The following is a 21889-nucleotide window of genomic DNA, read 5'->3' as shown; positions in this document are numbered from 1 at the left end:
GAGTGGCCATTGTGGGCAAAAATGCCTTGTTTAATGAGAGAGGTCAAAGGAGAATGGCCAGACTGCTTCAAGGTGACTGGAAGGTGACAGTAACTAAAATAGCCACACGTTACAACAGTGGGGTGCAGAAGAGCATCTCTGAACGCACAACACGTTGAACCTTGAAGTGGATGGGCTACGGCAGCAGAAGATCACATCGAGTTCCACTCCTGTACCTAATAAAGTGGACACTGAGTGTACAAACACAAAATCCTGGAGGTACTTAGCAGGGTAGGCAGCATCCATGGAAAGATATAAAGAGTTGCCATTTCAGGCCAGGCTCTTCATCAGGATAGGTGAAGGAAGGAGCTATCCCATCTCGTTGACGCCTGACAAGCCGAGTAACCCTAATCGAATCACGGGACAATTTACAAAGACCAATTACCCCACCCTGGTACCCGGTACGTATTCAGCCCGGGGGAGGAAAGCGGAGGACCCAAGGAAAAGCCACTCACTCCACAGGGAGTATACACAGAGGCTCCTCACGGAACGGCGCCGGAATTGAACTCTGAACTCTGGAACGCCACATGCAATAATAGTGTCCAACTAACCGCTATGCCGAACTAAATGAAGGGCAGCGTGAATTATGCTGAAACCAATCTCAGCACGAATTAGCGAGTCTTTACTCCTTCCCACTAATGTAAGATTTACTAGACTGTTACCTGGGTTTCATCACCTAAGTTACAGAGAAAGGTTGAAAAAGTTGGGTCTTTATTCTTTGGAACGTAGAAGGTTGAGGAGAGACTTGATAGAGGTATTTAAAATTATGAGGGGGATAGGTAGATAGAGTTGATGTAGATGGGCATTTTCCATTGAGAGTGAGGGAGATTCAAACAAGAGGACATGAGTTGAAGGTTAAAGGGCAAAAGTTTAGGGGTAACATGAGGGGGAACTTCTTTACTCAGAGAGTGGTAGCTGTGTGGAACGAGCTTCCAACAGAAGTGGTTGAGGCAGGTTCGATGTTGTCATTTAGAGTTAAATTGGACAGCTATATGGACAGGAAAGGAACGGAGGGTTATGGGCTGAGTACAGGTCGGTGGGACTAGGTGAGAGTAAGAGTTCGGCATGGACTAGAAGGGCCGAGATGGCCTGTTTCTGGGCTGTAATTGTTATATGGTTAAAATGCTGCTTGACTGCTGAGTTCCTTAGGCATTTCGTGTGTGTTACTCTGAAGTTCCAGCATCTGCAGATTCTCTTGTATTTATGTTACCATAGACTACCCCTGAGATTCATTTTCTCACAAGCGGGGGAAAAAAAAACAATAGAATTTATATATTTTTTAAAAACTGCACATAGACAAAGACTGACAGACAACCAATGTGCAAAAGAAGAGAAACCATGGCTATAGGTAAATAATACGGAGAACATGACTTGTAAGCAGTCCTTGAAAGTGAGTCTGTAGGTGTAGAATCAGTTCAGAGTAGTGTGAGTGAAGTTATCCATGTCAGATGTACAAGTACATGAATTACAGAGTATATCAGCACGGAAATAGACCCTTCACCCACACAGGCCCAATCCGACCACAGCATCCTCCCTGTTCGTCCCAATTGCCCGTATTTGCTCATAACCCTACAAGCCCATGTACCTATCCAATTGCCTCTGCAACGTTGCAATTGCACATGCCTCAAGGTAAAGAAGTTACCTCTCTGGACTCCTCTAACCCTCTCCCCTCTTATCTTGTATCTGTGGCGTCTAGTTTTGGACTGCCTAAACCGCTGAGAAAAAACCATGACTGTAAAGCCTAAGGCGGCATCCATCATTAAGGATCCCACGATGCAGGACGTGCCCCCTTCTCACTAATACCATCTACAGCAGCCTGAAGGCATGCATTCAACACTTCAGGAAGAGCTTCTTCCTCTCTGGCATCGGATTTTTGAAAGGACAATGAAACGAAGAAAACTACCTCGCTACTTTTGCCGCCTTCTTGCACTGTTTATTCATTTTTTCTCACACCTGTGCACACACAGACTTGTGCATCTGACAATAAACTCAACCGGGACTTAAAACTCAACTTGATAGGAGGTAGATTCAGACAACAGTACAGTGCACGGAACACAAGTTAAACTTCTCATTGTGACCTTGTAATTTACTGTCTACCTCCGCTGCACTTTCTCTGTAACTGCTACACTTTATTCTGCATTCTTTTACCGTTTTACCTTGTTCTACCTCAATGCACTATGTAATGATTTGATCTGTATAAACAGTGTACAAGACTCAGTACATGTGACAATAATCATCCCTAGCATTCAGTGGCATCACCATCACTGAATCCCCTGCTATCAACATCCTGGGGTTACCATTGACAGGAAGCTGAACTGGTCTAGCCATATAAACACAGTGGCTACCAGAGCAGGTCAAAGGCTAGGAATCCTGCGGTGTGTAACTCACCTCCTGACTCCCCAAAGCCTGTCCACCATCTACAAGGCTCAGGTCAGGAGTGTAATGGAATACTCACCACTCTCCTGGATGAGTGCAGCTCCATCAACATTCAAGAAGCTTGACACCATCCAGTACAAGGCAGCTCACTTGACTGGTTCCCCTTCCACAAGCATCTAATCCCTCCACCAATAAACAGTTTCAGCAGTGTGTACTATCTACAAGATGCACTGCAACAACACACCTAAGTTCCTAAGGCAGCACCTTCCAGACTCACGACCACTACGAGAACAGCAGGTACCTGAGAACACCACCACTTGGACATCCCCCTCCAAGTCACTCACCATCCTGACTTGGAAACATATTGCTGTTCCTTCATTGTTGCTGGGTTAAATCCATGCAGTTCCTTCCCGAACAGCACTGTGGGTGTATCTTCACCTCAGGGACTGCAGTGGTTCAAGAAGGCAGTTCATCACCACCTTGTCATGCGGGAGTTGGCGGGAAGAGAGATAGCAGCGCGCCGTGCGTGCACAGCCCTCCGGTGAAAATGATACTGTATCCATTAAATAGGGGCCATGGACAATTCTGATTTGATGGAGACAGACGTGAAAGCACAGAGGAACATCTGGAGAAATTTCTGAAACGCAAGTTTGCTGCAGTTGTTACTACGCGATCGAGAATCTTCCGGAGGGAAGGTCTCAAAATCCCCGGCTTTGCCTGCTGTTGGCAACCAAGATTGAGGTCGAATCGTTCGGATAGAGGTGGTGCTCGGTACTTGGAGTCGGAGAGCTGATCAGAGGCTCGAAGTTTTCGGACGACTCAGAGTCGGATTGTGGTCGACATGGCAGGGAGAGTTTTTCTTCCTTCTCCCGTCTGCGTGAGATGTGGGACATTTGAGAGACTTTGAACTTTTTACTGTGCTCATGGACTGTTCTTCATCAAGTTATGGTATTGTTGCACCGTTGTAACTATATGTTATAATTATGTGGTTTTGTTAGTTTTTTCAGTCTTGGTCTGTCCTGTGTTTTGTGATATCACACCGGAGGAAATATTGTATCATTTCTTAATGAATGCATTACTAAATGACAATAAAAGAGGACTGCGTGTCTTCATAATCTAATCTAAATGCTGGCTTAGCTGGCAAGGCCCACATCCCGTAAATGAATAAATTTTAAGAGGTAAGACATGACCAAACCAGACTCCTGACTATACCACTAATGCCTGATTGAGAGATTCCCACACACTTTACATACCGAGGCAAGGTCATTCTCAAACTCCTCATCCTCAGCTCCAATGATGAGCATCGTGGGATTGGCAGAGCTTGCACCCTTCCCGAATGGCAGGCGCTGCAATGAGACCCGGAAACACCGTCAGTCAATGCAAAGTAGCTCCATTTCCATAGGCAAAACAGGGCAATGAGGAGATAGAGGGTTCGGGAGTGGGGGTTGGGGGGGAGAGCATGCGGAGGGGCGGTGAAGGGGGGTGAAGAGTGGGGGTGAATGTGGGGGGGATGAGGTGGGGGGGTCAAAGAGGGGGTTGTCAAAGATGGGGTTGTCAAAGATGGGATGCTAAAGAGGGCAGGTGTTTAAGATGGGGGGTTAAGAGGGGCAGTGGCCGGTGAGGGGGGGGGCAAGAGGGGTGGCAGGCAAGGGGGGTCCAGTGAGAGCGGGGGGGGGATCCAGCGAGAGGGGTAGAGGGTGAAGGTTGTGGGGGTAGAGCATGGAAGGTTCAAGGAGGGGGGGGTGATACTCACTGCGTCACTGGAATCTTCGGTGTCCATGGAGATCACTGCCTGCCTGGCCCCCCTGTGTGGGGGCTCGCTGCCAAACGTCCTGTTTTGGGTGCTCCTGATCTGGTAGTTTGCCTGACAGGGAAAGGGAGAGAGGAGCATGAATGGATTGTGACTAGCACTTCGTGGGTCAATGGAGTTTGCATCCTGGTCCTCTGGAATCCAAGGAGATTCTGTAGGTCACCAAAGATTCCTGCAAATTTCTAGAGATACAGGGCGGATTCTGACCAGTTGCAGCACTGTCTGGTCAGAGCCTCTAGTACACAAGATCAGAGGTGGCTGCACAGTGCTACAGACTCAGCCAGTTCCATCACAAACACAATCTTCCTTGTCTGTGAGGACATCTTCAGGGGGCAGTGTCTCAAGAAGGCAACATTTGTCATCAGGGACCCTCCCCACCCTGGATATGCCCTCTTCTCAGGGAGGAGGTATAGGAGCCTGCCAACCCATACTCAACATTTTAGGAACCCATGAACTCTACCTTGTTTCAGGAACATAAGAACCAGGAGCAGGAATCGGCCATCAAGCCTGCCCTGCCATTCAGTAAGGTCACAGCTGATCTGGCGTGAACGCAGCTCCACCTACTCATCTTTTCCCCAGAGCCCTTACTCCCCTGCTGTGCAGAAATCTAGCTCACTCATTTCGTGGTCAGAGAATTCTACAGATTCACCACTCTCTGGGAAAAGCAGTTTCTCCCCATCTCTGTCTTAAATCCATTCCCCTGAATCTTGAGACTATGCCTCGCAGTTCTAGTCTCACCTACAAGAGGAAACAACTCCCCTGACTCTTATATTATACATGCCTTTCATACTTTTGCACATTTCTCTCAGATTCCCTCTTATATTTCAGAAGTCAAGGCTGTTCAGTCCTGCATTGCTGCAGGGAGGGAGGTTGTGGGTCGGGGGGGGCAGGATTGGGGGGTTCTGGTGGGGTAGTATGGGAAATTGGAAAATGGATAGGATGGGGTGGGAGATGGCAGTGGAATGGACTCCTCGCACGCCTGCGGCACTCTTCCTCCCCAAGGGAGAGGGCGAGGAGGTGGAGTAGGGGTCAGAGTGTCCTGGCGATTTGGTCTTATGGCAGTTCCTGTCAGAAGCCGGGCAACAGTGAGGAGGGAGGGGATGGGATGAGGGGAGGTGGAGGGGAGGTGGAGGGGAAGAGGGAAGGGGGATGAGGAAATGGAGGGGGAAAGGGAGGGGTGAAGAGGTGAGAGGAAGGAGGAGGGGAAGAGAAGAGGGGGCAGGTGACGGGGTGGAAGGGAGAGCAATGGGGGGGAGGAGGCAATGGGGAGTCTTGGGGAAGGCAACACAGGAGGGAAGGGTGACATGGGGAAGGAGGAAAGGGCAACAGAGGGAGGGGGCCCCGGGAGGAAGGGAGGATGATGGGGGTGGGGCAGGGAGGGCAACACAGGTGGGAGGCAAAGGGTAACCCCGGGGGGAGGGGGTGGGGGGAGGTCACATGGGGAGGGAGGGAAGGGCAACTCAGGGGAGGAGGGGAGGGCAATGAGGGCAGAGAAGGCGACAGGGGGAGAGGGGACGGCAAGTAGGATTGCACACAAGCTCTCTCCCTGCCGCTCTTCCTGTAGCAGTGGGAGCCACGAGAGCTGGACCAGTTCCCAGATCATGATAGTGCTGCTTTAATTTGAGAACTATGTAAATGTTCCAGTGGAAAGTATGTAAATCTGTGAATGAAAAGAAGGAGCAAATCCCTGATCCCTGCCTTGAATCACCTGGCCTGCTGTCTGTGGAGACACAGTCACACTTCTACCTCCTTTTCTCTCTCAAGCTATTTCTCTCACTATTTGCCTCCATCTCTCCCCCTTCCCTTCTCTACCTTACCACTCTCTCCCCTTCTCCTCACACATTCCCTTCCCCTCTCTTCATCCCCCCTCCTCTCTTCCCTTCTCTCTCAAACCTCCCCCACTTGCCTCTCTCTTCCCTTCCCATCCCTCTCCCATATTCCCCCTCTCCCAAACCACCCTCACAAAGGACAAACAGGCTATTTGCTTTCATAATTACTCACAGTGCACAAACGCCAGTGCAAACGCAAGAGGCTGCAGGCGCAACAAACAGGTTCCACACGGAAATTATGACATTTAGAAGGCACTTGGACAGGAAATGTTTAGCGGGCTACCGGCCAAACACTGGCAAACGGGACTGGCTGCGATGGGCACCTTGGTCAGCATGGATAAGTTGAGCCAAGGAGCCTGTTTCTGTGCTGTGTGACTGTACCACACCAAACGTCTGAGGGACTGAACAGTAATGAATAGGTCCTTCAGCCCACTCTATAATTAAACAGCTAACTAAACTAATCCCCTCTGCCTACACAATGTCCATATCCCTCCATTCCCTGTACATTCATGTCTGTCTAACAGTCTCTGACACTCTTCTCGCACATCTGCCCCCACCACCACCCCTGGCAGCAAATTTGAGGCATTCACCACTCTCTGTGTAAAAATTGCCCTAAACATCTCCTTTGAACTTACCCTCTCTCACCTTAAATGCATGCCTCTGGTATTCAACATTTCAACCCTGGGGAAATACTGGCTGTCTACTTTGTCTGTGCCTCTCATAATCTTATTGACATCGACAATTCCTTTTCTTCCCCCTGCTGGGTTCCTCCAACACCTTGTTTGTTTTACATACACACACACACACTAATGTTCTCTCTATAAGCAACCAAAAACCAAACTTGATTTAACTAGTCTGACAGGACGATTCCAATTTTAAACACTATGGCCTCTTTCTCTCTAAGAGGGCAGTAAAGAGGTTTACTAAGTATAGACATTTCACAGGTCGCGTCCCTAACCCAATGTTCCAGCTAACAGGAGAGGTTGAACGAACTTGAATTCAAGACCATTGCTCCCTAAAAGCACCAAGGCAGGCAGATAGGTGGGTATAGAAGGTGTACGACATGCTCGCCTTCACCAAAGATTAAAGATTAGCTTACACCACTAGATACCCTGCAGAGGCTGGAATTCCTGAGTAAAGCTGAAAAACTTTCCTGAGTAAGGCTGGAGGAACTAGGTGGGTCAGGCAGCATCTATGGAGAGGAATAAACAGTTGACGTTTTTGGGCTGAGAACCTTCATCGGGACTGGAAAGGAAGGGGGAAGAAGCCAGAATAAGGAGGTGGGGGGGAGGGGGGGGGGGTGGAGAGGACTGCAAGCTAGAAGGTGATAGGTAAAACCAGGCGAAGAGGAAAGGCGGGTGGGTGCGGGAAGAACGATGAAGTGTTTACTTATCTTGTTTATTATTTATTGTAGTGCCTGCACTGTTTTGTGCACTTTATGCAGTCCTGGATAGGTCTGTAGTCTAGTGTAGTTTTTGTGTTTTTTCTTACGTAGTTTTTGTATTTGTATTGTTTCACGTAGCACCATGGCCCTGGAAAACGTTGTCTCATTTTTACTATGTTCTGTACCAGCAGTTATGGTTGAAATGACAATAAAAGTGACTTGACTTGACTTGACTTGACTTGACTTGAAGTGAGAAGTTGGGAGGCGATAGGTGGAAAAAGTAAACGGATGAAGAAGGAGGGATCTGATAGGAGAGGATTAAAGATTTGCTCGATTTGTCACGTGTACATTGAAACATACCGGGAATGTGTCATTTGTGACACCCAACACACACAGTGCCTGCAAGTGTTGCCATCATAGCACGCCCACAACTTACTAACCCTAAACCATTACATCTCTGGAATGTGGGAGGGAACTGGCACAACCTGAGTAATCCCACACAGTCAAGGGGAGAACATAGAATGTTTTTTTAGACAGTGGTGGGAATTAAGCCCAATTGCAGGTGCTGTAAGCTGCTATGCTAACCACTACGCTGCCAGACTGCCAGCACTGCACCACCATGCCATCACTCAGCATGGCACTAAGCATAAAAAATTGGCAAGCTACTTTGCAAATGCAGAAAACTTTGGTCGGACTGCACATGGAGCGCCTGTGTGCATTTCTGGTCACCCCATTACAGGAAGGCTGTGGAGGCTTCGGAGAGGGTTCAGAAAAGGTTCGTGGAAAGCATTCTGGCCACCTGTATCACTGCCTGGTACAGGAACTCCAAAACAGGAACGCAAAGAGTGGCGGCTCCGTCACAGACACAGCCTTCCCCGCCAGAGCAGCATCTACAAGAGGCGGTGTCTCAGGAAGGCGACATCCATCACCAGGGTCCCCCGCCATCCGGGCATACCCTCGTCACTATGCTGCCATCTGGGCAGGAGGTGCAGGAGCCTGAAGACGCACACCTCAAGGTTCAACAACAGTTTGTTCCCTGCAGCCATCAGGTTCTTGAACAACATGAACACTACCTTGGATTATATTTCTTTCTGTTCCTCGTCTTACACCAGGGTTGTTATATCTATTTTGTCATGGAAAATATTAAAATTTATGTTAATTTAAGATAATTTTAGCTTATGCCTGTAATGCACTGTGCTGCTGCTGCAAAAAGCTAATTTTCATGATATTTATATCCCGGATATGTATGACAATTGGGGAAACATGGTAACAACTGTTGGTGCAACGTTATTACAGCTCGAGCGTCAGAGTTGAATTCAGCATCCTCTGACAGGGGTCAGTATGACCCCTCTGTGGAATACTTAGGTTTTCTCCAGGTGCTCCTGTTTCCTCCCACAGTCCAAAGACGTACCTGTTAGTAGGTTAATTGGTCATTGATTTAACCCTAGCCTAATCATGGGGCAAATTGCACAGGCTGTCGGGGGGAGTTGCTGGGCAGTGCAGCTTGAAGGGCCAGAAGGGCCTATTCAGTTCTGCATCTCTAAATAAATAAGTAGACCTGAACTTGGAAAAGGTTCAAGGATATGCTTGCAACTTCCTTGAAGGAACACCACACCTATCAGGATGTCCTTGAGCTGGGATTGTAAACATCGAAGGGATCTTGGACTCCAGGTCCGCAGTTCCCTGAATGTGGTGGCACAGATTGACAGGAGGAATATAGCATGCTGGCCTTCATCACTTGGGGTACTGGGCTCAAGAGTCAGGAAATCTCACTGCAGCTTTGTAAAACTTTGGACAAGCACTGTGTATAGTTCTGGTTGCCCCATTATAGGAAAGATATGGAGGCTTTGGAGCAGGTGCGAAAGAGGTTCCCCAAGGATGGTGCCTGGTTTAAGGGCATGAGCTGAAAGGAGAGTGTGGACAAACTTCAGTTATTTCCTCTGGAGCAGCAGAGGCTGAGGGGAGACCTGGTAAAGGTTTATAAGATTATGAGAGGCAAAAATAGAGTAGACATCATTTTCCCCCCAAGAGTTGAAATGACTAATACCAAAGGGCAGGAATTTAAGGAGGTAAGTTCTAAGATGTGCAGGGCAAGTTTTATTTTATACAGAGAGTGGTGGATGCTGGAATATGCTGCCAGGCTTGATGATGGAAGTACATACGATAGGAGGTTGATAAACTCTTAGTTAAGCACATGGATGAGCAGAGAATGGAGAGATATGGAACATGTGCAGACAGGAGGCACAGAAGCCTGAAATCCCACACCACCAGGGTCAGGAACAGCTAATTCCCTTCAACCATTTGGATCTTGAACTAACCAACTCAACCCTAATCACTACCTCACAGCAGAACACTACAGACCACCTCTTGCATTACCAGGGACTTGTCTCTGACTGTGTCTTTGTTCTTTTCCTTAATGCCTTAAAGATCCTAAGTCCAAAAGATTCTGAATTTTCTCCCCATCTATTGTCTTGTTCCTTCTACCAAAGTGCATGACCTATAGTTGGGGAAGTGATCTTGTAATCTTTGATTTGTAAATCTTGCACATCTTATTTTTAAGGTAACTTATTTTTACTCTTTCTTACTTCTCTTTTAATATTTATATAGATGTACACTTGTAATGTTACTGCGACACTAATTTCCCTTGGGATCAATACACTTCCCTATACTGCATTCCATCTGCTACTTCTTTGTTCATTCTCCTAATCTTTCCAAATTCTTCTGCAGACTCCTTGCTTCCTCAACACTTTGTATTGTCTGCAAACAGCCACAAAGCCATCAATTCTGCCATCCATATCATTGGCATATACTGTGAAAAGAAGAGATTCCCAACACCAACTCCTGTGCAGCACCACTAGTCACCAGCAGCCAACCAGAAAAGGTTCTCTTTATTCCCACTTCTTCCCTACTGCCAGTCAGCCAATCTTCTCCCCATGCTAGTATCTTTTCTGCAATCCCGTGAGATTATCTCTGCACAGTCAATTTCTTCAGTGTCTTATAGAACTGCTGTGTGTGGGAGGGTGGGAGAGAGGTGGGGGTGAGGGGGGAGGGGGGTGGGGGAGGGGGGTGGGGACTGGGGGAAGGGGAGGAGCTTCAAGCCTACGATGATTCTGCAAACAAGTATTTCATTATACCCGTACCTTGCCATTCTTGTGCATAGGACAATGAACTCAACAATGCAAGTGACATGGAAAGGGCCTGGAGGAGGTCGAAACAGTCTGTAGGGTGAGTGGTCAGGGTGGAGATGGGTAGGGTCAGAGAGACACCAGCCCCTCTCTCGACAAGGACTAGCCTAAACAATAGATGTGCCCCTAGCCCTGAGAAAGCATTGTAACCTCCATGAACCTCAAGAACCACTCGCCAGGGCATCACCACACTGAAATATTTCCCCTTCAACAGTCCTGTGCAGGAAAATGAACCACGAGGGAATTTCCTGAGAAGTGATTGAAGAGGTTCCTGGGATGGACAGGTTCCATTGTGAGGGCATGTCAGATGAGCTGAATGCTACAATGGCAAAGCAGTTATCATGATGTTATTACAAATCAGGGCGCTGGAGTTCAGAGTTCAATTCCGGCAACATCTCCAAGGTGTTTGTACGTTCTCCCCGCGACCACATGGGTTTCATCCAAGTGCTCCAGTTTCCTCCCACAGTCGAAAGGCGTACCGGTTCGTGGGTTAATTGGTCATTATAACTTGTCCGGCGACTAGGCTAGCGTCAAATAGGTGGGTTGCTTGGTGGTGCGGTTCACTGAGCTGGAAGGGCCTGTATCTCTAAACAAACTTTTAAAAAATAGATTAAAATTTATCTGTTGAGTTTGGAAGAGGGAAAGAGAACCACATTGATTTTGTGGATGATATTAAATTCGGTTTGCATAGTGGATAGTGAAGATTATCTTAGACTATATTGGGATCCAGACCTACTGGGGAAGTGGGCTAAGAAATGGGAGAGGGAGTTTAACCCAGATCAAGTGCGAGGTGTTTAACTTTGGGAGGTTAAACCAGGGCAGGATTTGCACAGTGATGGGCAGGGCCCTGAGGAGTGTTGTAGAACAGAGAGACATAGGAATGCAAGTGTATTGTTCCCAGGTCACAGGTAGGCAGAGCGGTGAAAGAGGCATTTAGCACGCTGGCCTTCATTGGTCAGGGCACTGAGTACAGGAACTGGGACATCTTGTTACAGATGTACAAGACATTGGTGAGACCACACTCGGAGTATTATGTGCAATTATGGTTGCTCAGTGAAAGGAAGGATGTAATTAATCTGGAGAGGGTGCAGGAAAGATTCACAAGGATGTTACCAGGACTGGAGGGCTTGAGTTATAAGGAGAGGCTGGATAGGCTGGGACTGCTTCCCTGGAGTGAAGGAGGCCAAGGAGGATGGCTACTGTCTTCTTCCTCACAGTAGAGGAGTCTACAAGTTTAAGGTGAGAAGGGAAAGACTTAAAGGGGCAAATTTTCCATACAGAGGAAGATGGGTGTGTGGAACAATCTGCTAGAGTAAGTTGTTGACACAGATACAATTACAATATCTCAAAGCCATTTGTACGGGTACATGGATAGGAAAGATTTAGATGGCTATGGGCCAAATGGAGGCAAATGGGACTAGATTAATAGACACTTTGGTCAACATGGATGAGTTGGGCTGAAGGGCCTGTTTACTACGTTCAATATATTAGATTAGATTCAACTTTATTGTCATTGTACTGAGTACGGATACAAAGCCAATGAAATGCATTTAGCATCTGACCAGAAATGCAAAGAATAGTGTTATTTACAAAATAACTGCGAATTAAAAAAGTGCTACAGCACACAAATTTAAAAGTACGGAGACAGTACAATATGGATGCAATACTGCTTAGCGCTGTGACGAGAAGTTCAGCAGTGTCACAGCCTCAGGGAAGAAGCTCTTTCTGTGCCTGTTGGTGCAGGAGCGGAGGCTCTTGTAGCGCCTAATGGATGGGAGGAGAGTAAAAAATCCATGGTTAGGGTGAGATGCATCCCTGATAATGCTTTTCACCCTGCCCAGGCAGCATTTACGGTAGATGTTCTCAATGGTGGGCAACTGGGTGCTGATAATCCGTTGGACAGTTTTCACCACACGCTGGACTCTTCACAAAGACTCACACTCAACTACAGATGAACAGCTTCAAGTTTCTGAATGGTCCATGAACCCAACCTTCACTCTTCTTCTTTTCCACCATCTATTCATTGTAATGTGCGGTAATTTTTTTTTAGAAACGTCATGCCCTGTACTACAGCCACAAAACGTAATATGCCAGTGATAATAAGGCCAACTCTGAGTACATCAAACAGTACAACACATCAACAGGCCTTTCAGCCCATATGTCCCTGCTGACCTCGAGACCAATTGAAACTGGACTTCAGCCTCCGTGGATGTGGTGCATATCCCTCCACCTGCTCTCTGTTCACTTGTCTAATCACCTCTTCAACATCTCTATTGTCTCTGCCTCCACCACAACCCGTCAGCACATTCCAGGTGCCCACTACTCTGCATTAAAAAAATGCCCCCGTAAATCTCCTTTACACTTTTCACCACTCCCACCTTTAAACCAAAACCCAGATACTTGAAGTTCCCACACAAACTGCCTACCCCACCGATGCCTTGTTACAAACTTCTATTCTGCTCTTCCCTCCACCACTGTTGCCCCAGAGAAAACAATCCACGCTTTTCCAACCTCTCCTCGGAGATACTTTCCAGTGGATAATATCCAGTTCTCCAACGCACAGGATCGCGAGGGTCTGGATGGGGTTTTAGACTCGGCTACAGGCACAAGACTCACCTCCATCAAGGACATCTTCAAGCGGCGATGCCTTAAAAAGGTGGCATCCATCATTAAAGATCCAGACCAGCTGGGACATGCCCTCGTGCCATCACTACCATCGGGGAGCAGGTGCAGAAGCTTCAAGACTCCCACTCCACGATTTACAAACAACTTCACTGATTCTGTTATGGTTATTATTCCATTATGGATTTATTGAGTATGCCCACAAGAAAATGAACCTCAGGATTGTATATTGTGACGTATACGTACTTTAATAAACTCACTTCAAACTTCTTCCCATCCACCACTAGATTTCTGAATCCATGAACACTACCTCATTATTCCTTTTTTTGCTGTTTATTTTGAAGTTTATAGCAATTTTCTGTTTTTCCACTGTACCGCTGATGCAAAACAGCAGGTTTGACCTCATAATAATCTTGCTTCTGATGCAGGCAGCATTCCACGAACTTCTACCCACCTACTCACGTCTAAAAGCTTCTCAAGTGCCTCCATGGTACCTACCACCCCTGGCAAAGCATTCAGTGCACCCACCGATCTCCGTGTAAAATAAACTCGCCCTGTACGTCTCCTTTGAACTTTGCCCCCCTCACCTTCAATGCATACCTTCCAGCATTAGACACTTCCGCAGTGGAGAGGAAAAGATTATCTATCTATGCCTGTCACAATCTTACAACCCTCTATACAGTCTCCCCTCAGACTCCATGCTCAGAAAACAACCCAAGTTGGTCCAACCTCTTCTTATAGCTCACGCCCTCTAATCCAGGCAGCACCCTAGTGACCCTCGTCTGTCTCCACATCCTCCCTGTAACGGGGTGACCAGAACTCCACGCTGTACTCGAAGTGTGACCCGAACAGAGTTTTATCTGGAATGCGACTGTCAGAATCTAATATTCAACACCGACTGAGTATGCAGGACGCCATGGGAAATAGGACCCAGATTCGTACCGTGTGTGTGAGATCTTGCTGTGCAGCAGACCGTTTGGAGACACCCCACTCACCCCCCCCCCCCCCTCCACCCAACCCACCAGGTCTCCCCGTCAGATGAATTAAACGTTCCGGGACACGGAAAGGGACCAATCTCGACCTTTGACACTCACCCCAGTACCCGATCTCAGCCGGGTTCTCACGTTCATTGTGTCCCCGGGGTGGGCGTATCCACCGTCCGACCTTCAAACTGCCAGCTGGGACGATTCCGTTAGACAGTAGATACTCACCTCCCCAGCCTCGGAACGTCCCGCTCCGGAGGGGTGCGGCGAGGGCAGAACCCCGACCAAGGCTCCGCCTCCCCCACCCCACTGGACTTGGTCAGGGGAGAGTGCGTTTGGTGTAAACCCACTCCGCCTCCTTCCAGTGTCCCCTGGAACTTCTGCCCCGCTCTCGCAACATCCCGTCCCTCCTCTCCTCCGCTCTCTGAACGTCCCGTTCTCTCGTTTCCTGCGCGGAGCAAGAGACCCCTCACACCGATGGAAGGTGTTTCTCCCTGTCTCCAGGCTCCCTTTCACCGCCTAAAAGTGAGTCAAACACTTCCCCTACTGCTGTCCGAGAATGAATGGGGCAGTGTTCGGGGGGGGGGGGGGGGGGGAGTCTGCAGCTTTCACGGAAAGTCTGACATCAGTGTTGAAAGGGCCACGTCAGTCTCCTGAGGCAGGACCCACCTATTGGACCCTTTTGATCCTGCACCGCGGCCGGGCCGCGTACCAGCCCTCGGAGACCTCGCCCGCCCATGCACACAAAGGTTCACAGTGCTTAAACCAGACGTTTGGAACCGCAGCCGCTTCCAGCTCTGAGAAGGCAAAGGATTCCACTGTGGGTCGCAGCCTTGGAGACTCGGGTTCGATCCCGGGCTCGGGCGCCCATTTAGAATTATAATCACCCACTAACCTAACCAGCGTATTATCACTAATCTGGCTGGCGTGGAATCTGGTTACGCGCCATAGTACATGCAAAGACGTCAAAATCTATAAATTACTAAAACAGATAAATAATGCAAAATAAAGGAGGAGCGAGGAATCATTCAGAAAACTGATGGAGGACGCGAAGAAGCTGTTCCTGGATCGCTGTGTGTGGGTCTTTAGTCTCCTGTACCTCCTTCCCCATGGTAGTAATTAGAAAAGGGCGTGTCTCGGGTGGGTGTGTGTGTGTGTGTATTTTCACTGTGACCCTATGAGCTTCCCCATGTGCTCCAATTCCCTCCCACATCCCAAACAAAATAAAACGTGGAGTGAGTGGGTTAATCAGCTCACTGTGAATTCCCCCTCTTTCACCCCCCCCACAAAAAGTGTCTGGGTGAGGATTCAAATCAGGAGAAATTGGAGGAAATGCGGGATGCATCGGTATAACTGGGTGGCTGTTGGTCAGGATAGGCTTGATGGGCCAAAGGGCCTTGCTTTTTGTTCCTTGTTGAGTGCATGGAAACAAGCCATGTGCCCAACTCATTACATTTGCCAGTGTTTATCCCATGTACCCGTCCAGGTGACTTCTAAATGCAATTGTTCCTGCTTCAACCACTTCATCTAGTAGTTCGTTCCATACACCAGGTCTTGATGCAAGACACTGGGGGAATCTAGGACCAGAGGGCACAGCCTCACAATGGAGGAATATCCTTTTAGAACAGAGATGATGTGGAATTTCTTTACCCAGAGGGTGGAGAACCTGTGCCACAGGTGGCTGTGGAGGCTGTCATTCCTTAAATTTAAAGCAGACGTGTCTGGTGTCGGAGGCTCTAAGTTTTCGGATGGATTCAAGAGCTGACTGTGGTCGGGTGCTTCCAGGGTGCTGCGTCAGCAAGTTTGCGGCGCTGGAGGTTCACGGCAGGGAGAGTTTTCTTCCTTCTGCCATCTGCGTGAGAAGATGGGACTTTCGAGACTTTGAGACTTTTTTTTACCGTGCCCATGGTCTGTTCTTTATCAAATTACGGTACTGTATTGCTTTGCACTGTTGTAACTACAGGTTATAACTATGTGGTTTTTGTCAGTTTTTTAGTCTTGTGTTTCTGTGATATCATACAGGAGGAACATTGTATCATTTCTTAATGCATGCATTACTAAATGACAATAAACGAGGACTGCATGTCCTCATAATCTAATCTAATCTAAATATGTTCTTGATTAGTCAGAGTGCTAAAGGTTATGGGGAGAAGGCAGGGGAATGGGTTGAAAGGGATAATAAATCAGCTATGATGAATGGTGAAGTAGTCTCAATGGGCTGAATGGCCACCTACGGTCTTATGATGTGAGAGGCAATAAGTGGAGACAGCAAGGGGCTGTGGAGAGAAATGGACAGTCAATGCCAGAGGGATCTTGGGGTTCAGGAGCAGCCTGAAAGTTGGCATGCAAGTCAACAGGGTTGGGGGAGCCTGATAGGAAAGGAAGGTGGAGCACAGAACTAAACAAACCATGGTTGGTTGCTTGCTTATCAGATTCGGTCCTCATCCACCTATTACTAACTCGATGTGTTCTATGTTCTAGAGAACACAGTGTGTTCCTGTACAGCAAAGGAACAGGCCATTCAGCCCACAGTGTCTGGGCTGGTCACAATGCTGAATTAAATTACATTCCTTCCATCTACATATAATCGATATTCCTCCATTCCCTACACCTTCATGTGTCTCTTAAACAACCGTCTTATCTGCCTCTACCATTACCAATCCAGGGACCAGCCACTATCCAGATAAAAATATTTGCCCCACACATCTCCTGTGACAATAACGAATCAATCTCAATAAACCTCTATCAGGTCTCCCCATCAGCCCTCGCCACTGCAGAGGGAAAAACCTGTTTGTCCAACGTCTCCTGATAGTTCATGCCCTCTAATCCAGGCAGCATCCTGGTGAACCTCTTCTGCACCCTCTCCACAGCCTCCACATCCTTCCTGTAATGGGGTGACCAGATTGAACACAAGCGCAGCAAGAGGAAAGTTTTACGCAGCTGCAACATGACTTCCTGACTCTTTGTACTCAATGCCCCAACAATGAAGACATGAAAGCCAAACACCTTCTTTACCACCCTGTTTACGTGCATTACGACTTTCACGTGCCGTGGTCTTGGACCCCAAGACCCCTTCGTACAGAGAATGTCCATTTCCCTCCACAGATGTTCCTCCAACAAGTTTACCCCTCCTATGTTGATAGTCCATCCTCTGGACAAGGGAAATGTTCTACTGCCCCTCTGTGACAAACTCATTCAAACTTTGTGTTTCAGCTACAAAGGGCCAGGACACTTCCTGAACTATTCTCTCTCGAATTTCCTCACCAGACCAAGAAGCTAATGTCACACTTCATGACATCGACAGCACGAAATCTGGCCTTTCGGCCCACCAGCACTCAACCTGTACACTCACTTTACCTTAGCCGTTCAAGTGTTTGTCTGGATATTATGAAGGTCTTTGCCCAGCCCTATTCTCCCACTTCCTCCCCCTCCTCTCTCTCTCACACACACACACACACCGTTTCTCATTCTCGATGCATTGCTCCCTCTATCTGCCCTCTTTACCTGTGATTCTCCCTCTCACTGTCCGTCTCTCTCACTCACTAGGTCTCTGTCTCTCCCTCACACACTCACTCTCTCTCTCTCACACACACACACTGTCTGCCTTTTCCTCTCTCTCATTCACTGCTGCTGTCTCCCTCTCTCACCCTCTGCCTCGCCCTCTCTCCCCTCCCCATCTGCCTCTCCCATCCACCACTGTCTTTCCCTCCCTCATTCTATCTTATCCCCCCTTTCTCCTACTGCCACACCCACCCCTTCGCACTGTCACACTCTGTCTCTCACATACTAGCTCTTTCACTCACTGTCTGCCTCTTTATGTCTCTCCCTCCCCCTCCCTGTCTGTTGCTTCCTCTCGCAGTCTTCTTCTCTCATTCCCTGCTGCTCTCTCCCTTTGTTTGCCTCTTCCTCTCTCAAACTCTCCCCTCCCTGATGAAGGGTTCCAGCCCGAAACGTCGACCAATCTTTTCTACGGATGCTGCCCGACCTGCTGAGTTCCTCCAGTGCATTGCGAGTGTTGCTTTTCTCTCCTCTCCCTGTCTGCCTCTTCCATCCCTCACTCGCTTTCCTCCCTCTCACTGTCCTTATTCCCCTTCCTTTCTCTTTCTGCCACACCCTCCCCTTTGCACAGTCACACACACCCTCTCACACATACTGTCACCATTTCTCTCATTCTCTTCCCCTGTCTCCCCCTCCCTTTTTCACTGTCAGTCTCTCCCTCCATCTCTGACTCCCACTCACACCATCCCTTTCACCCTCGCAACCAGTCTCTCCCTCCCACATTCTCCCCCTCACCCTCCCTTACCCGATCTCTATCCTATATTCCTCTGTCCATCTCTCCCCCTCATATAAGTCCCTCTGCCCCCGCCTCTCTCTCTCAAACCCCCATTTCAATAACACCCCTCTCTCAACCCCATTCTCTCTCAGCCCCCTTCCTCTCTCTCTATCCCCCTCTCATTCCCAGCTCTCAACCACATCCGGATCCGCACCCACAGTGCATAAAGCCACACTCACCTCCTACCTACCCTCCCCCCTCTATGCCCCCTTTTTCTCGCTACCCACCACCAAATGCAACTGCCCCATCCTCACCCCGCCCAACGCACTATGGCTACTTCCATCCCCGTCTGGCACTCACCCTCAGTTTTGCCTCCGTCTTGCCAGACTCTTGAGAGGCCTTCTGGGGAGGGGTGAGCAGCTGCATCCTGCCTCCCTCGTCCCGGATCACCAGACGGCGGGAGCCCACTCCCTGCATCCTGCTCTCGGACAGCCTGGGCTGGTTAGCGCGAGGGACGGAGGGTGTGCAAAGCTTCTGGGGCTGGACAGTGAGTCCGGCCCTATTGAAAGGCGGACGGGCCAGGAAGAGAAGGGCTTCCAGTCAAATCAGACGTCTGTCAGACAATGGAGCCAGTGAAATCCAGAGGGAAGATCTCTCTGATTAGAAACCCCGTGCACCACACACCCTCAATGCAAATTAACTTCCTCTTTCCTGCTGTCACTCTCACCTGCCCTCCTCTTACTAACAGAGAGACCTGGGAGAAAAAAGGCAGAGACATACAGGAGCTGGAAATCTTGAGCAGAATACTCAAGAGGAACGTAGTAGGTCAGGTAGCACCTACAAAGGGAGATCAGCAATGTTTTGGGCTGAGATTCTTCATCAGTACTGGAAAGGGAGCAGGCAGAAGCGAAGGTGACAAGGAAATGTCGACTGTTTATTTCCCTCCATAGGTGCTGTCTCACCTGCAGAGTTTCTCCAACATTTGATGTGTGCACCATTCAAAAACGATCCATCAAAGTATGTATATACTAATTTGAGATACATTATCAGAATCAGGTTTAATATCACTGACGTACGTCGTGAAATCGGCGGGAGGAGAAGATGGCGGCGCACCTGCGTGTGCGCAGCCCTCCGGTGAAAAATGATATCGTATCTGTTAAATAGGGGCTGTGGGCAATTCTGATTTGATGGAGAATGGTAGTGAAAGCACAGAAGAACATCTGGAGAAATTTCTGAAACGCCCGTTCGCTGCTGTCGTTACTGTGTGGTCGGGAATCTTTCGGAGGGTAGGCCTCAAAATCCCCAGCCTTGCCTGCTTTTGGCGACCAAGAAGGAGGTCGAATCATTCAGACAGAGATGGCGCTCAGTACTCGGTGTCGGAGAGCTGATTAGAGCTCGAAGTTTTCGGATGACTCCGAGTCGGATTGTGGTCGGCATGGCAGGGAGACTTTTTCTTCCTTCTCCCGTCTGCGTGAGATGTGGGACATTTGAGAAACTTTGAACTTTACTGTGCTCATGGACTTTTTCCATCAAGCTATGGTATTGTTGCACTGTATAATTATATGTTATAATTATGTGGTTTTGTCAGTTTTTTTCAGTCTTGGTCTGTCCTGTGTTTTGATATCACAACGGAGGAAATAATGTATCATTTCTTAATGCATGCATTACTAAATGACAATAAAAGAGGACTACGTGTCTTCATAATCCTAATCCTAAATTCGTAGTTTTGCATATAAATAAGTAGTGCAGAAAGAGAGGAAAACAAAAATACTGAGTATTCATGGGTTTATTGTGCACTCAGATATGTGATGGCAGAGGGGAGGAAGCTGTTTCTGAAACCTCGAGTGTGTGTTGTCAGGCTCCTGTACCTCCTCCCTGACGTGGGGAGTGAGAAAAGGGTATGTCCTTTCTTTTTTTGAGGCATCACCTTTTGAAGGTATCCTAGATGCAGGATGGAGCTGGCATTTCTTGCAGGCATTTAAAGAGGAAAAAAAAATACAATAGAATTTACAAAAAAAACACTATATAAACAGACAATGACTGAAAAAACAACCAATGTGCAAAAGAAAAGCAAATAAAATTAATACTGAGAATGAGTTGTAAAGATTCCTTGAAAGTGAGTCTGTAGGTCACAGAATCATTTCATAGTTGTGAATGTCATCCAAGAAATACAAACAAAATGCTGGAGGAACTCAACAGGCCAGGCAGCAACTATGGAAAAGAATATAACTGATGTTTCAGGCTGAGGCCCTTCAGCAGGACTGGGGAAAAAATGGTGAAGTTATCCATGCCAGTTCAGGACTGATGCTTGTCGGGTAAGAACTGTTCCTGAACCTGGTGGTGTGGGGCCTAAGCCTTCTGTATTTTCTTCCCGACGGCAGCAGCAAGAAGAGAAGATGGCCTGGTTGGTGGGGGTTCTCGATGATGGATGCTGCTCTCTCGTGGCAGCGCTCCATGTGAATGTGTGAGGGTTTTGCCTGTGATGGACTGGGCTGCATCCACCACTTTCCACTCCTGAACATTTGTATTTCCATACTAGGCTGTGATGTGACCAGTTGGGATACATTCCACCGTACATCTACAGAAGTTTGTCAAAGATTTTGGTGATATGCCACATCTATGCAAACCTCTCAGAAAGTAGAGGTGCTGTTGAGCCTACCTTGTGATGACACTGTACTAGTCCCAGGACAGATCCACTGATATGTTAATGCCAACGATTGTAAAGCTACTGACCCTCTCCACCTCAGCTCCCCTAATGCTCAAGATTCCTAGCGTTTGCAGTCTCTTCTGTGTCGTGAGCATTCCCAGTGTGTTGTTCTGGGAGTACAAGGACATGGTTCTGTGAAAGCAGCACCACAGGTAGGCAGCATGCTGAAGAAGGCATTGGCACGCTGGCCTTCATGAGTCAGGGCAGTGTCTACAGAAAGCACAATGTCATGTTTCAGTCGTACAACAGTGTTGCACGCTGTACTTGGAACACTGTGAGAAGTTTGGACACCCTGCTATGAGACAGATCTGTTAAGCTGGAGAGAGGGCGGAGGAGATTGACGAGGATGTTGCCAGGACTCAAGGGACCGAGTTACAGGAAGAGATTGGCTAGGCAAGGACTCTATCCTTTGGAGTGCAGGAGAATGAAAGATCATCTTCTAGAGCTATATAAAATGATGAAGTGCAGGAGACAGAACAGTGTATAAAACCATGAGGGGCATAGATAAGGTCAAGACACGATAACTAGAGGACACGGGTTTAAGGTGAAAGGGGAGAGATTTAAAAGGAAACAGAAGGACAATTTTTCTCATCTCACACTCAGGGTGGCAAATAGAAAGAGCTGCCAGAGGAAGTGGTTGAGACAGGTACAACAGCAACTTTTAAAAGACGTGGATAGGAA

At 48.1% G+C, this 21889-nt stretch overlaps 1 protein-coding gene across 5 annotated transcripts in view; it reads right to left on the bottom strand.

Moving 5' to 3' along the window:
• Positions 1-21889, bottom strand: part of arhgef1 (Rho guanine nucleotide exchange factor (GEF) 1) — a 129918-nt gene that overhangs the window by 65715 nt on the left and 42314 nt on the right. For all 5 annotated transcript variants that reach the window (XM_072266262.1, XM_072266264.1, XM_072266266.1 and 2 more), the window contains exons 2-3: positions 4169-4279; positions 3669-3761 (exon numbers count right to left, since the gene is read on the bottom strand). In XM_072266262.1, coding sequence (XP_072122363.1) covers positions 3669-3761; positions 4169-4195 — 120 coding nt within the window. In that variant the 5' untranslated portion in view covers positions 4196-4279. The remainder of the gene's footprint in view (positions 1-3668; positions 3762-4168; positions 4280-21889) is intronic.

Source organism: Mobula birostris, chromosome 8 (genome assembly GCF_030028105.1).
Source record: "Mobula birostris isolate sMobBir1 chromosome 8, sMobBir1.hap1, whole genome shotgun sequence".
In the NCBI taxonomy this organism is placed as follows: Eukaryota; Metazoa; Chordata; class Chondrichthyes; order Myliobatiformes; family Myliobatidae; genus Mobula; species Mobula birostris.
This window is presented reverse-complemented; position numbering and strand designations above follow the sequence as displayed.